At 50.8% G+C, this 13830-nt stretch overlaps 5 protein-coding genes across 5 annotated transcripts; 3 read left to right on the top strand and 2 right to left on the bottom strand.

Moving 5' to 3' along the window:
- Nucleotides 1-550: 550 nt before the first annotated feature.
- Nucleotides 551-2611, top strand: IAQ61_010191 (uncharacterized protein; the record flags this gene model as incomplete). Its single annotated transcript, XM_003841517.2, has 1 exon — nt 551-2611. One exon carries the CDS (start codon nt 551-553, stop codon nt 2609-2611), a length of 2061 nt encoding a protein of 686 aa, XP_003841565.1.
- A 106-nt stretch (nt 2612-2717) lies between these two features.
- Nucleotides 2718-5162, bottom strand: IAQ61_010190 (uncharacterized protein; the record flags this gene model as incomplete). The annotated part of the gene is made up of 1 exon (XM_003841516.2): nt 2718-5162. The coding sequence occupies one exon, from the start codon at nt 5160-5162 to the stop codon at nt 2718-2720; it is 2445 nt and encodes an 814-aa protein (XP_003841564.1).
- A 455-nt stretch (nt 5163-5617) lies between these two features.
- Nucleotides 5618-7795, top strand: IAQ61_010189 (uncharacterized protein; the record flags this gene model as incomplete). Its single annotated transcript, XM_003841515.2, has 2 exons — nt 5618-6719; nt 6786-7795. 2 exons carry the CDS (start codon nt 5618-5620, stop codon nt 7793-7795), a joined length of 2112 nt encoding a protein of 703 aa, XP_003841563.2.
- A 172-nt stretch (nt 7796-7967) lies between these two features.
- Nucleotides 7968-10513, bottom strand: IAQ61_010188 (uncharacterized protein; the record flags this gene model as incomplete). Its single annotated transcript, XM_066098692.1, has 5 exons — nt 7968-9395; nt 9443-9654; nt 9720-9848; nt 9896-10001; nt 10301-10513. 5 exons carry the CDS (start codon nt 10511-10513, stop codon nt 7968-7970), a joined length of 2088 nt encoding a protein of 695 aa, XP_065951237.1.
- Nucleotides 10514-10720: 207 nt separating this feature from the next.
- IAQ61_010187 (uncharacterized protein) lies at nt 10721-13322 on the top strand (the record flags this gene model as incomplete). Its single annotated transcript, XM_066098691.1, has 4 exons — nt 10721-10933; nt 10986-11015; nt 11065-11223; nt 11280-13322. 4 exons carry the CDS (start codon nt 10721-10723, stop codon nt 13320-13322), a joined length of 2445 nt encoding a protein of 814 aa, XP_065951236.1.
- Between the last annotated feature and the right edge of the window lie 508 nt (nt 13323-13830).

Raw genomic sequence — 13830 nt, 5'->3', positions numbered from 1 at the left:
TACTAAATTTTCTAGTAGTATTTAAATAAGGTTAACTATAAGTAACTATACTTTTCTACTATTTCTAAGTATATAAAATCTTCTTTAAGAGTTAAGGATTTAATTACTATAAGCGCGTTATTAATAGGTGCTATAGTTATTAAGAAATTTAGTGTTAAAAATTTAGTGATTTTAGTGTTAGTGGGCGCTTGGTGGGGGTGGGCGCTCGGTGGTGGATCACGTTATCGATAAGATCCTCGCGTTTGGCCAGGCCTGCCCCAAAAGAGTATGAGCGTATGACAAGTGTGAAGGAATCACGAAATCACAGCCAGCGCATTTCCAAAGACCTTCTTTGAGTAGAGGTTACACACAGGGAAAAAGAAATCAAGCGCTCTGCTCCACCAGGCATCTGGAAACCGACCTGGTCCGGCACGTCCTTCAAAATATTACCAAGAACGAAATTTTCTGGTACCGGTAATTGAGGGGCAAATGAACATAACATACATCTCGTTCCACAACAACCTGAGACTTGTATTAGACGCTGGTGTGGACGACTCTTCAGAGTTACAGTATGGCCAAAGACAAGAAGAAAGCGGGTGCAGGTAACAAGGCAGCAGTAAAGGCAGCCAAAGCTGCAAAGCAAGAGAAGAAGGCAGGCAAAAAGGACAAGAAGGTCGCAACAAAGACGCAAGAGGTCGACTCGGATGCTGAAGACGTAGATCTGGATGCAGTATTAGCACAGTATGCAAAAGAGCAGGAGCAGTACAACGCCATCACTGAGGTCCCGAGCGACCCTCCAACGGCCAGGACTTCTGGGGCTCTGCTAGCCAACCCAGCAAACGAGAACGAATTATTCCTGTTTGGTGGGGAGTACTTTAACGGGGCAACTGCCAAATTCTTCAACGACTTACTCATCTATAACATTAAACAAGACTCGTGGAAAAAAGTGACGAGTCCAAATTCACCGCTTCCGCGATCCGGCCACGCCTGGTGTAGAGCTGCAAACACAAAAGACATCTACCTATTTGGTGGGGAATTCAGTTCTCCAAAGCAAGGAACCTTCTATCATTACAACGACTTCTGGCGGCTGGATCCCACAAGCCGAGAATGGACGCGCATAGAAGGGAAGGGTAAAAACGCTAATCCGCCCGCGCGCAGTGGACATCGTATGGTGGGTTACAAACAATACATTATCCTCTTTGGTGGTTTCCAGGACACATCCGCTACGACGAAGTACTTGAATGATCTATGGATCTACGACTGCGTCAATTTCACATGGCATACACCAAAGCTGCAAGCTGCCCGCGCTATTCCGGATGCTCGTTCGAGCTTCACGTTATTGCCACATGAGCAAGGTGCTGTCATTTATGGTGGCTACTCTCGCGTCAAGGCCGCAGCAGGTGGTAAGCAGCAGCAACAACAAGGAAAAGGAAAAAAAGGTGGCGGCGGTGGTGGACCAGCTTCGCGTATGGTTTTGAAGCCAAAAGTCCATGACGACACCTGGTTCTTGCGCATCACGCCTCCTCCTGCTGATCAGCCTTCAACAACACTCCCATTGGTATCATGGGAGAAGCGTAAAAAGCCAGCCAATGCGCCAAATCCGCCCCGTGCAGGTGCTACCATGTCTTTTCACAAAGGTCGAGGCGTGCTCTTCGGAGGTGTACACGATGTTGAAGAAAGCGAAGAGGGTATCGATTCCGAGTTCTTCAACCAGTTATTTGTCTGGAACGTCGAGCGAAATCGGTATATGCCACTCACTTTGCGCAGACCCAAAACCAATGCGAATAAGAAGGCTGCACAACAGGCAAACGTGAATCGCCGTGACCGCGGTAAAGCTGCAGAAGAAGAACTACTTGCTAACTTGAAAGCTCTTGAGATGAAGGCCGGGGTTGCGACAAGTGCAGACTCGGACGATGAGGCCGACAAAGCTAAAGAGGCAGAGGAGGAAGAGGAAGAGCAGCGCCCCGAGAAGCCACGCATCTTTGAATACCCACACCCACGTTTTAACGCGTCCTTGGCTGTACAAGCTGATACACTGTACATATATGGCGGTACATACGAGAAAGGCGACCGGGAATTCACCTTTGATGAGATGTGGGCCATTAATCTGAATCACTTGGACGGAGTTACAGAGATCTTCCGCCGCGAGCTCGAAGACTGGCAAGGCAGCGAGGACGAAGCGGACTCAGATGAGGAAGAAGACGAAGAGGACTCAGATGATTCTGGAGAGGAGGACGAGGAAGCCACATCGACGGCCCCAACTTCTGTCAACGATTCACCAGTTGTCATTCCCACCAAGGATGTCCGCAACGAAGACCTCGGCGACCAGGAAGAAATTTCTGCGCTTACAGATACGTTGCCGCACCCACGGCCGTTTGAATCTTTACGTGACTTTTACGCGCGCACTTCTGAGCAGTGGCAAGGTATCATCATTGATGACCTTACACTCAAGGGCAAGAGTGCTGAGAAGACGCCAAAGGAGATCAAGAAGTTGGCATTTGAGCGTGCGGAAGAGAAATGGTGGGATTGCAGAGAGGAGATTCGCGCTCTTGAGGATGAACAAGAAGCTGCTGGCATTGGTGAGGTAGTCAGTCTGGCGGATAAGGAGGGTGCTGGAGGTAAGAGGAGGTAGATGGCCTACATTGTTCCTTCAGCAAAGATTAATTACATGGTCTGTTACTATTGTTGCTACACTAATCCATGGAGGTAACTTCATCTGTTGTGTACTGGATCTGCGACTAGAAGATAGCATCGACCACCTCGGTGACCCAATCCAATTGAGCGGCGCTTACACCTCTTGCCCAAGCCTTGCCAGTGAAAACAAACTCATTGAACACAATCGCTTCGACTTTACGGCCAAACAACACAGAGCTCGGATGAATCGCAACTGTCTGGTTGCCTATGAGCGTTTTGTAGCTCCCATCCGGCATCATGCGTGCCGTGTTAGAGATGAAGCCGCGCAACATACAGGCTAGGATAGCCTGGCTTTTAGCTTCTGATGGAGCTTTATTTGACTGTTTATTTTCCGATGATAGCAACTTGAGTGACGTGCACTGTTGCTGCAATTGCTTCCGGATGTTCATGACATTTTGCATAGCCCTGTGAGACACGAAATGCTTCTCGCACCACAATTTGCGGTCTGTCCGCTCCTCAGCATATCTTTGGACAGTCACGAGTAACGTCAGATGATCGCCTTCTCGCCGGTATAATTCGCGCCTCGCTTCTTCCGCCTCCTCTTTTCGCTCTTCAGTCACCAAGTTCAAGAATACGTTTTCTACGCTGAGTGCAGAGATGATGTCAATAACATCCAGTAAGCAATCACGTTCAGGTCTTGCCGCTTCAATCAGAACTCGACCCAGAGTCGGTGTCAGAGGAAGTTTGGCCATTTTGAGACCTGTGTCGCTGATGTCCCCCGTCTCGCTCAGTGCTTGTAGATGTAAGAGCTGCAGCAGGGCTTTCTCCAGGGCTTCTCGTGGGGGCCGATCCAAGAATGGGAAGTTGAGGACATCGTCTACACCACGTGCTTTCATGGTGAGTATCGCCTGACTTAGGTCACAACGCAAAATCTCGGGCGTTGTGCGTTCCTCCATTTCCTTGTAGCCGTTTTCTGTGTACAGACGATAACATTGACCAGGCGCTTCACGACCCGCACGACCCTTGCGCTGAATAGCTGCAGATTTGGAGATGGGTTTGACAAGCAAGGACTCGAGGCCAAGGCGATTACGAAACTGCTTGATCTTCGACTTGCCACAGTCAATGACATATCTGACCCCAGGCACGGTGACAGATGTTTCAGCGATGTTGGTCGCTAGGATGACTTTTCTTGTCCGATAAGGGGTGGGTGCAAAGATACGCTGTTGAGCGTATTGTGGGAGTGCAGCGAACAGTGGCAGCGCTAGCAGTTTTGGTACGTCCTTATCCATACCCTCAGCGTAGTCGTTGACAAGCTTCTCTAACCCTTCGATAGTGTCCTGACCTGTAAGGAACACCAGTATATCGCCGGGAAGCTGCTCCTTGTAGTGTATTTGGAATATAATTTTCAGAGCTGACTCTACCCAATCTTGTACTGGTTCTGGTGTGTAAGTCGTTTTGACTGGATACTGTCGTCCCTCGACAAAGCATGTGGAAACTGTTCTTAGATCTTTCCCGGTAGACTTGTTAGTGACTCCTTTCGGCTCTGGTGCCAGTTGGCTCTCCTCAAAAAACTTGACGAGACCCTCCACATCTGCTGTAGCACTCATGACTACTACCTTGAGGGGATGTTCACGCTTCTTCGTGCTGCCATTTTCAATGCTGGCTACGAGCTTCCGCAGGAAACCCAGAATCAGATCGACGTTGACACTTCTTTCGTGAACCTCATCCACGACTATAGCGCTGTATTGTGACATCACCGGGTCCCTGAGCATTTCTTGCAATAGCATACCCTCTGTAAGGAACTTGATTTTCGTATTCGGGCCTGTTGAGTTGTCGAAACGCACACTGTATCCAACTTTGGCTGCCGGGCTTTGGCTACCCATGAAGCTGCCCATCTCTTCCGCTACACGACGTGCTAGTGAGATGGCGGCGACCCTTCGAGGTTGCGTGATTGCTATACACCTAGTACACCAAGGTTCGCTTGCTAAAAACTGGGGTACTTGAGTAGATTTTCCGGAACCAGTCTCTCCTGTTAGGACCAAAACATTGTTCTTCTTCAGCGCAGCTTTGATGGTGTCTGCCTGTGGCCAGATTGGAAGGGTTTTCCGGAGAGGAAGTAGTTCATCGCGCTTCCTGCTCAGGTGGGGCGGAACAGCTTGATGTCGATTTGAGTATCTCTGGGATGATTCAGACTTCTTGTTCGGCGTGTCACCTCCTGTTGGCTTCGAACTAGCCGTCGCAACGTTATACGACGATTCTGACTTTTGGCGCTTGTTAGTATGCGGAGTGGAACATCCTTCGCTGGAGACAGCGAGAGTTGATGAATTGGCTGCCGTCTCTCCGCCTTTTGTGGCTTTCATTTGTTTGCTGCATTCGTCGTCATCCTCAAGCTTCATATGCTTTCCAGCAGCGATCAAAGTCTTCCGTGGCATAACAGATCTCCTCTCATGGCGTGGCTGGGCCCTCTTCCTCTTCTTTCCCTTTTGAAGATCGGCCAAAGTACTATACGATGAGTCCATCTGACTCCCTTCAGCACTATCCTTGGACATGTTGCTGGGTTGGTGGCTCGTCGCGCAATGCTGGTCGCGCGCTGCTAAGCTTCCAAACTTTTTTTCTAGGGCATCTCGAGGTCTTATCGAAACCAACCGAAAGGGGCAACGTGCAAGTCTTAGCGTCCCCCACCTTCACCTCCACATCTCCACGTGACCTTCGCCTCGTCTACCTACATTCCGTCGAGGACGATACCCAGCTCCAACCTCCAAGCCGTACTTGGTCGTTGGATCTTCAAAGGCCCTCGGGCATATTTACCCCGGATCGTCGCAATGCGATCGTTGGTCAATCACCCCGCTGAAGGCGTCAGCAAAACTAAATGATCATCCACCGGCAATTTAACCAGGAACCGTGAGGTATATGTACATAAGATCAGTCTGGTTAAGCCAAAAAAAAAAGTGCTACAGGTCATGCTAGCTTTTGGTCACTCCCTGATAATACCTATAATTCAAACATGTTGTTGGCGATACCTCCGAGCGCACTACTCTTGTTGGCTGTAACTTATTCGAGTGTGGAGGGCAGGATCGATCGCAGGACCATCGTTCAGCAGTACAACCTCAGCCTCAATCGATCCCACCCATACAGTCCAGTGCAGGTCGGTAACGGAAACTTCGCTTTTGGTGTCGACATCACGGGGCTCCAGACGTTTTTGCCACACAACACTCTTTCCTCGTGGGGCTGGCACAATTCTTCCCTACCGACGACGCCAGGCCAGACATCTCCATCAGACTATACTGGAGTAGATTGGTGGACGCATGATCGTCTTGTCAACTATGCGCAGCCGAACCCTGAGCAGAAAGACATCAGCCAATGGATGATCGCAAACCCGCATAGGATCAATCTAGGAAGAGTGGGATTATGGTTTGGAGGCATCGCTGGGGGCAATGTCAGTGAAGAGTCCTTGACTGGAAAGAAGCAAAAACTCGATCTTTGGGAAGGCGTTGTTTCGTCCACATTCTCCTTAGATGGCGCAGAAGTTTCCATTACGACAATCGTGAGCCCACACTCAGACACTGTGGCGATCAACATCTCGTCGGCTCTGGTCCGTACCGCTGGTTTGGGGGTTTACTTCGACTTCCCATATGCCACTGGAAAGAACAAGTTCGATGCGCCATTTGTTGGTTTTTTCAATGCCACCGCCAATCACACCACGAATATACAGTATAGGGAAAGAGGTGCTCTCATCACACACAACCTAGATGCGACGACTTACGTTGCAGACATCGCTTGGGAAGGCTATGCCAGGATTTCAAAGCTTCACGAACACGAACACCGATATATTTTAGCCACGAGTCAAAATTCGGAGAATCTAGCATTCACAATCACATATGCTCCGCAACTGCCCACGAACACCAGTACTTGTGGTACAATCAAGCAGCAAGCAGCAACTTGGTGGTCAGAGTACTGGTCTAGAGGAGCTTTCGTCTCTCTTCCTACCGCCACAAATTCATCTGCAAACGAACTCCAACGCCGCATCATACTTTCACAATACCTCCTCGCGGTCAATGGGGCCGGTAAAGATCCCGCCCAAGAGTCTGGTCTTGTGAACAACGGATGTAAGTCTCTTTGCCTCCTGCTCCCAATAGAACCTCTTTTCTGATGATACTGATCGTCCTCCTCAGGGTACGGCAAGTTCCATATGGAGATGGTCTTCTGGCACCTTGCGCACTGGATGTTCTGGCAAAAATGGGATCTCTACAACCGTTCGATCGATGTGTATAAACGCTTCTTACCCAGTAGCTTTGAACGAGCTACTGCACAAGGCTATAACGGTGCGCGCATTGGCAAGATGAATGACCCCAGTGGCCGTTCCGCACCAGGTGAAATCAACAGTTTATTAATCTGGCAACAGCCGCATCCCATGTACTTCGCTGAAATTGAATACCGCTCGTTTCCATCACAGGCCACACTCGAGAAATGGGATGATGTGCTCGTCGGTGTTGCGGATTTCATGGCGAGCTATGCGTTCTGGAATGCCAGTACAGGATATTATGATTTAGGGCCACCTATGTACCCGGTTTCCGAGAACACGAAACCAAACGCGACAATCAATCCGACCTTCGAATTGGCGTATTGGCGCTTCGGCCTCGACATTGCGACGAAATGGCAAAGTAGACTAAACAAATCTGTATCGGAAGTATGGACACATGTCCATGACAACCTTGCACCCTTTCCCACAGAAAACGAAACTTATGTTACATACGAGGGCATACAGAATATGTGGACCACCCCAGAATACACAGAGGACCATCCAGGCTTACTCGGAATCTACGGCTGGCTGCCCCCTGACAACCGCCTGAATATGAGTATATTCAACAACACTATTGCCAAAGTGCACGAGACGTGGAATTTCCCATTTAGCTACGGTTGGGATTTTCCATTGCTTGCTATCACTGAGGCGAGAAGAGGTGATGCGGAGCGTGCGGTTGGGCAGCTGTTGGATGTGAACAATGCGTTTGATGAGGTGGGTATGCCAGTCGGTGGGACGAGGGTGCCTACGCCGTATTTCCCGAGCGCAGCGGGCTTGTTGCTGGCCGTGGGGATGATGACTGCGGGATGGGACGGACAGGAAGGGGGTGTGTGGCCGGAGGGGTGGAGTGTGGTGAGCGAGGGATTCGTTCGAGGCATGTAGACTGAGAACATCGAGGAGAGCATGAAAATGAGTTGAACTCTGAAAAGACAAGTGTTCCATTACCTTGCCAGCTCCTATGATCGTGCGTGATCTGTCATGAGTAAGATCTACATGAGCAGAAAATGCCTCCCAGTCCGCCGAATCCCAGGCCCTTATTGAGCCCAGAAAAACATTAAACAGACATCGGTACGATCCATTCGCATTTCGGCGGTGTTAAAGGTATATCCTCGTCCTCATTGAATCGCCCAAGTTGGGCTACACGCCTATAGATCTCCTCTAGCATCTTGCCTTGCTCGCCTTCGTATTCCTCTGGCCTGCCCTCCTTGAAGCGTTCCTTTGGATCGATGTTAGTATCTGCGACTTTGACTTGAGATGCGAACTGTCTCGCCGGTTGAGGTGATTGTGTTTGTGCTGCAGGTGTTGCGGCTTGGTTCGGGAAGCCAAATCCTGAAGTTGCCGCCGCCTGAGCTGGAGGCTGCCGCTGGAGGAACGGGTTGGCAGGCTGTGAAGTGCCATTTTGGGCTACTGGAGCGCCGAAGGGGTTTGTATTTGGCTTGCTCGGTTGACCAAACATAGAGGGTTGCGAAGAAGCACTGGCGAAGGGACTCACTTTATCACCTGGTGCCTCAGTCCGTCCTTGCTGAAACGGATTAGCAAGTGGCTGATTTTGCTGCGCAGCTTGGCCAAATGGCGAGGCTTGTGCTCCTGACTGAGCCGCTTGACCAAAAGGTGATGGTGCTGGCTGTGCTGGCTGACCGAACGCAGACTGAGGCGCTGCTGCTGGTTGACCAAATGGAGATTGCGTGGATGTAGTTTGTTGGCCAAAAGGAGAGGCTCCTCCCGACTGTGCCGCTTGACCGAACTGTGAAGCTGCAGCACTGGGTTGTGCAGGCTGTCCAAAACCACTTTGTCCAAAACCAGGATTGCTGAACGGGCTAGGCTTCTGACCCAAAGCATTGATTTGGCTAAAGCCAGATGCTGCACCTGGCGCTGAAGGTTGGCCAAACGCTGACGCCTGACCTACGCTGCTAGTCTGTCCAAATGCACTCCCAGTGCCCGGCATCGATGGCTGCCCAAAACCTGACGATCCGAAAGCAGGCTTTCCAAATTGCCCAGCACTGCCTAAAGTTGATGGCTGACCAAATGGCGATGGTTTCAGACTGAGACCCGAAGACGCGCCGAAGGGCGAGGCGTTCTGTCCAGAGTTTGAAGGCTGCCCAAAAGGAGATGCATTTTGTCCCGGGTTTGAGGGCTGTCCAAAAGCTGAGGTAGACTGCGCAGGATTTGAAGGTTGTCCAAACCCTGGATGGCCAAACCCTGGTTTCGAAGCCTGCCCAAAAGCTGAAGGTTGTGATACCGGCGCAGTAGAGAATGGATTTGTAGGTGCTGCCGGTTTTCCAAAGGGATTTGCGGTTGCTGCTGAAGTTCCTCCAAAGAGGCTCGCCGGTCCATTTGATGAAGCAGTCCCGTTGGCCAAATCTATTCTGTTTGGGTGAACGTTGACACCATCTTCGATATACTTGATGGCGCCCGGGATATCATCCGAGATTGCCTTTAATTGCTGCTCCATCTTTATCCCTAACGCTGCCTCTTCTTGTTTCTGTACACTGTCAATCACTGGGCCAGGCATAGACAAGGGAGACTTACAGCTGTAGCTTCATCACCGGCAGCAAGCAATGTATAGTATCGTAGACGTAGCTCTTCGGGGCTGATCTCTACGGGGCCCTCTATTAGTTGTCGAGGAGCTCCTTTACCAGGGCCGTAGCAAGAGATCGGGTACAGCGGTCGGTCTCGCAAATCAGTTTTGATGTCGGCCTCACTCAAGTTGAACGAGGTAGGAGAGTTTTGATCACGGCTGCCTGTTCTTGTTAGTATGGCGTTTTCGACCAGGTGTCGACTTCAGACCTAGTCACTCGCTACATACCTGTGAGTGGGCTGCTCGACGTAGTTGTCTGCGCTGGCCGATAGCGATCCCCGCCAGGAAATCCGCCAAACCTGTTGTTATTGGAGCCGCTGCCCTGTTGGCCGTCAGGATGCTCATTGTAGCAACGATCTGAAGAGTGTGAGTTTTGGATATTTGTTGCTTCGTCATAAACTCACTGCCGAATCGACAAGATCCTCTCAGCCAATGTGGGCAGATTGGGGCCATATTGGGCTCGTGGCCAAATTGGCCGAGGTGACCGTCGTGAGATGAGTCGCCAAAGGGCTAAGAGTGATCAGCAAATTGGGGGCGAAGACGTTGTGGTGCAAGTGATAGATGGAGCAGAACAAGGGCTGGAGGCGGAGGCTTTGGAAGCGAACGTGACGCGCTAGCCAATCAGCCAGAATAAAGCGCCGTCTTGTGAAAGCGCCCAGAGCTGTGGTGAGAGTACAAATGCAAGTCGCATGGCTGATGAATTACTTCTGCAGATTCAAGCTTTCTACAGCTGTTTAACGGAAAGCACCTGGCTGCGCCTGTGTCGAGGCATGCGTGCTTGGGACTGTCCAACAGCCGTGATGGCTGACGCGGACAATTCGAAGCCGCACAAAACTAGAGATCTGAACGGGAGATGTAAACCTACTTTCACGCGACGGTCGCTGAATAGGAGCTGCGCAGTGGAAAACTGTGTTCGATATGTCGTGCGTGACGTCGGGATGTATGTCTGCTGGTGGTACCCATAGGTGGTATTCGACGATGAAAGGTGCAGAATTGTCTAGCTTAGTCGGGACTAGCGCCATCACGACTTCGACGACCCTTAAGTGCTCAGACCTCAGCGTGTCAGCCAGCTCGAAGTTGGCCCAGAGCAAGACATTTTGATTCTCTCTTCTCATGCCAGGCTGCAAAAGTGCCTTACGGTTGCTACAGGACAACATCTCTGCGTCAACGGTGAAGCGAAGGTGTCCCCATCACGGGCCGCTCGCTTGGCAGCGCAACATCCTGTGTAGATGCATGCCTTCTCCATAGTCACCATTGGCATCTTCGTCGCTGGATATTCGACTGCCCGCTGGGACCTGGTCACTCACCTCTACGAGCTCGCTATCTTTGCCTGGGACCGTGGCGTAGTGACGAGAACTGCAAAGGGCTTTGCATTGCTCACTCTGTTCTTCGTCCTTCTTACACTGCCCGTTGCGCGCATTGCGACGCGCGAGACAGAACGGGTCAGTAATCAGGGTGCGAGAGTAGGAAGTACATGTGGCTGACTTTTGGCAGCACCCGCGCCTCGCAGGCACTGGCATATCTGCACGTGAGCAGCTCAAGCGCCGCGGTTCCTTCTGACACGGCGAGGTAGCAGCATCGTGACATGGTCCACCACTATGGCTTGAAGCGCATTTTTTGGCCATCCGATGCTCCACGAGACACCGTCCCCGGTGTCCTTGTGGGCTTCAAGAACTCGGAATTGGACGGGGATGCGGACGTCGTCGTTGTCGCTGTGCTGCAAGATGTCGAGGTGGGTCACAGGCAACCTTTGTAGCCGCAGGGAAGCACGGTGGCTGACACGTACAGCTGCGCCATGTGGAAAATGCTTTGCTTGTGGGAACGCTGTTGCGTCGAAGTCCCTACGATATTCACGAGCTCCTCAAGCGATGCGGCCACTCATCTCTTCACGTCCTGGGCTACGTTAACCCCAAAGTCTCGCCTACCAAAGTCCATGACGCTCATTTCCTTCTATACACCGACTCGGCCATGCGCTTCCCTCGCCTACATCATCTCATTGGTGGCGACGTTCCCACTCAAGTCATTGTATACGACCGGCCGCATCCGACGCGCATGCAGCATCTCTCGCTGAAGCCGATATCACTCGCTCTCGGAGACAAGGCAAATGTCACAGAATGGCATACTGGATTCCAAGAGCTCGAGGAGGCGGATAAGAAAGAACGGGCAAGGAAGAGAAAGCTGGTCCAAAAGCTGAAACTGCACACGGTCATATCACGTCCGTGTACACAGAAGGAGGCAGCACTACAGAAGATCATCGAGCAAATCAACTGTTCCTACGAGATAAATGCATTGCTACAGAAGAATATTGGCATGATTGGGAGACGTATGAAGCGTGCGTTGAGCGTTAGCGAACGTGTTGTTGAGTCTGCGAACCATCTTTGGACTTACATTTATCTTTCAGTCAGCCACCTTCTCTGGATATGGGTGTGGCCTATCATCGCACATGTCTTCATCATCGGCCTGGTTACCCATCGCATTCTAGGAGAGGTAATTATACAGGTTTTGCACTGGCGACCTGACTCTACAAATTCGTCTGCACTGAAAGATATATCCGCAACAGCTCAGCAGATGGATATTCGCCTGCAACAATCCTGCTATTGGCCCATTCAGTACCTCACACTACGCAAAAGGAAGGCGAACTGGGAGAGCATCACGAACGACCACCCAGAGTATATCCGCTTCTATAACAGCCTGTGGTTGGTTGCTAACGACGTCATCATGGGTATCGCTTTGGGGACATTCATCATTGAAAATGCTACTTTCGTAGCAGCTCAAATCAACTTGGTCTTCAATGCATGGGCTGTCGATGGGCTTCGACGGATGATATCGTGGCTTATGGGCTGGCCAGGAGGTCTTAAATTGAACACTGAGCTCGCTTCATTCTTGGGTGATCTGTTCTTGTGGGTGATTGACTACTGGGCCAGTAAGTACAAGTCAACGCCATGTTCGGATGAAGAGCTGACGTTTGTGGATTGCATATCTATGCTACAACCGCACCTGCCCTCTCTGGTTCAGCTGATCGGATTCTCCGCTTTCGCTGGTGCTACGATGCCTATTTCCATCTTCTCGGATCTTCTCTCTTTATTGACGCTACACATCTATTCGTTTTATGTTGCATCCGCACGCATATTCCACTGGCAGCTAACAATCATTATATCCCTCTTCCATCTCTTCCGCGGCCAGAAGCGCAATATACTCCGCAATCGAATCGATTCGTGTGATTACGATCTGGACCAGCTTCTCTTAGGGACCATCTTGTTCACGCTACAGTTCTTCCTCCTACCGACGGTGTTTGTCTTCTACTTGACATTCGTAAGTGCAAGAATTAGCGTGATCGGAGCCAAAGCTGTTTTGGAGATGGGCTTAGCATGTCTCAATCACTTTCCCCTATTTGCTGTGATGCTACGGCTGAAAGACTCGAGACGGCTCCCAGGTGGTATATACTTTGAACTACAAGATGTGCCCATCATCGATGGTATTACGCAACGCGCCTCGCATCCCGCCCCAGCGGCCTATATACTGCTCAAGTCAGTACCACTATCACTCCGCGCAATGTTCCAGTCCTATTTCGAACTTGGTGCGCGCATACGAAAACACTACTTTTCACCCAGTGTTTTGCTATGTCTTGTCTCGGGCCAATTCGTACCGCCGATTCACCGCCGCAACCTGTACAGTCTACAGTACAGCATGCTCCCTGCGAAACGAGCAAGTATAGACGAGCTGTGGCGGAAACTAATGGGACAGGAGACTTCGTCATCGCACATGCAGAATGGGCACCCTGCGCAAGCGATGAGGCCGACAGAGGATGTTCGTCTTGGACTGGGGAGGTAGATCGTGACGGTGTTCATGCAGGGCAGGTTTGTCCATTCCCGACAGTCATGCTTTGCATGTACATGACCACATTCTACATGTATGGTTGTGATTTGCAATGGTGGATGTACAATAGGTTAACCATACTAAAAATCGATGTTGGTTTCTGTACGACCCATGGTACTGTCACGCCACGCCCACTGGGTAGTCTCGCTTACTGACCACGGTTTTGTCCGAAACAGGTTGTGCTTCGTCGACGGCAACTCATACACTCCGCACATGCGGGCCACCCGTATACCTATGCACATGGCGTAACAGCCTGGAAAAACGGCTGATGAGCCGCATGGGTTGAATGAACGCCAGCTTCTCTAATCGGCCGGAGATAATAGTCTCATACCTGGGGATAGGAGTCTCCGTCCCTTCTACCGCCGTTTGCACGAACTCTTGGTTCTTCGCTGGCGTGAGATTTCAGCCCATTCTCACGCTGTCGTTGGCCGTGCTTTATGGTCAGGCTTTATTTTATACACCC

The sequence above is a fragment of the Plenodomus lingam genome, assembly GCF_022343315.1.
Source record: "Plenodomus lingam strain CAN1 chromosome Unknown contig_8, whole genome shotgun sequence".
Lineage (NCBI taxonomy): Eukaryota > Fungi > Ascomycota > Dothideomycetes > Pleosporales > Leptosphaeriaceae > Plenodomus > Plenodomus lingam.
This window is presented reverse-complemented; position numbering and strand designations above follow the sequence as displayed.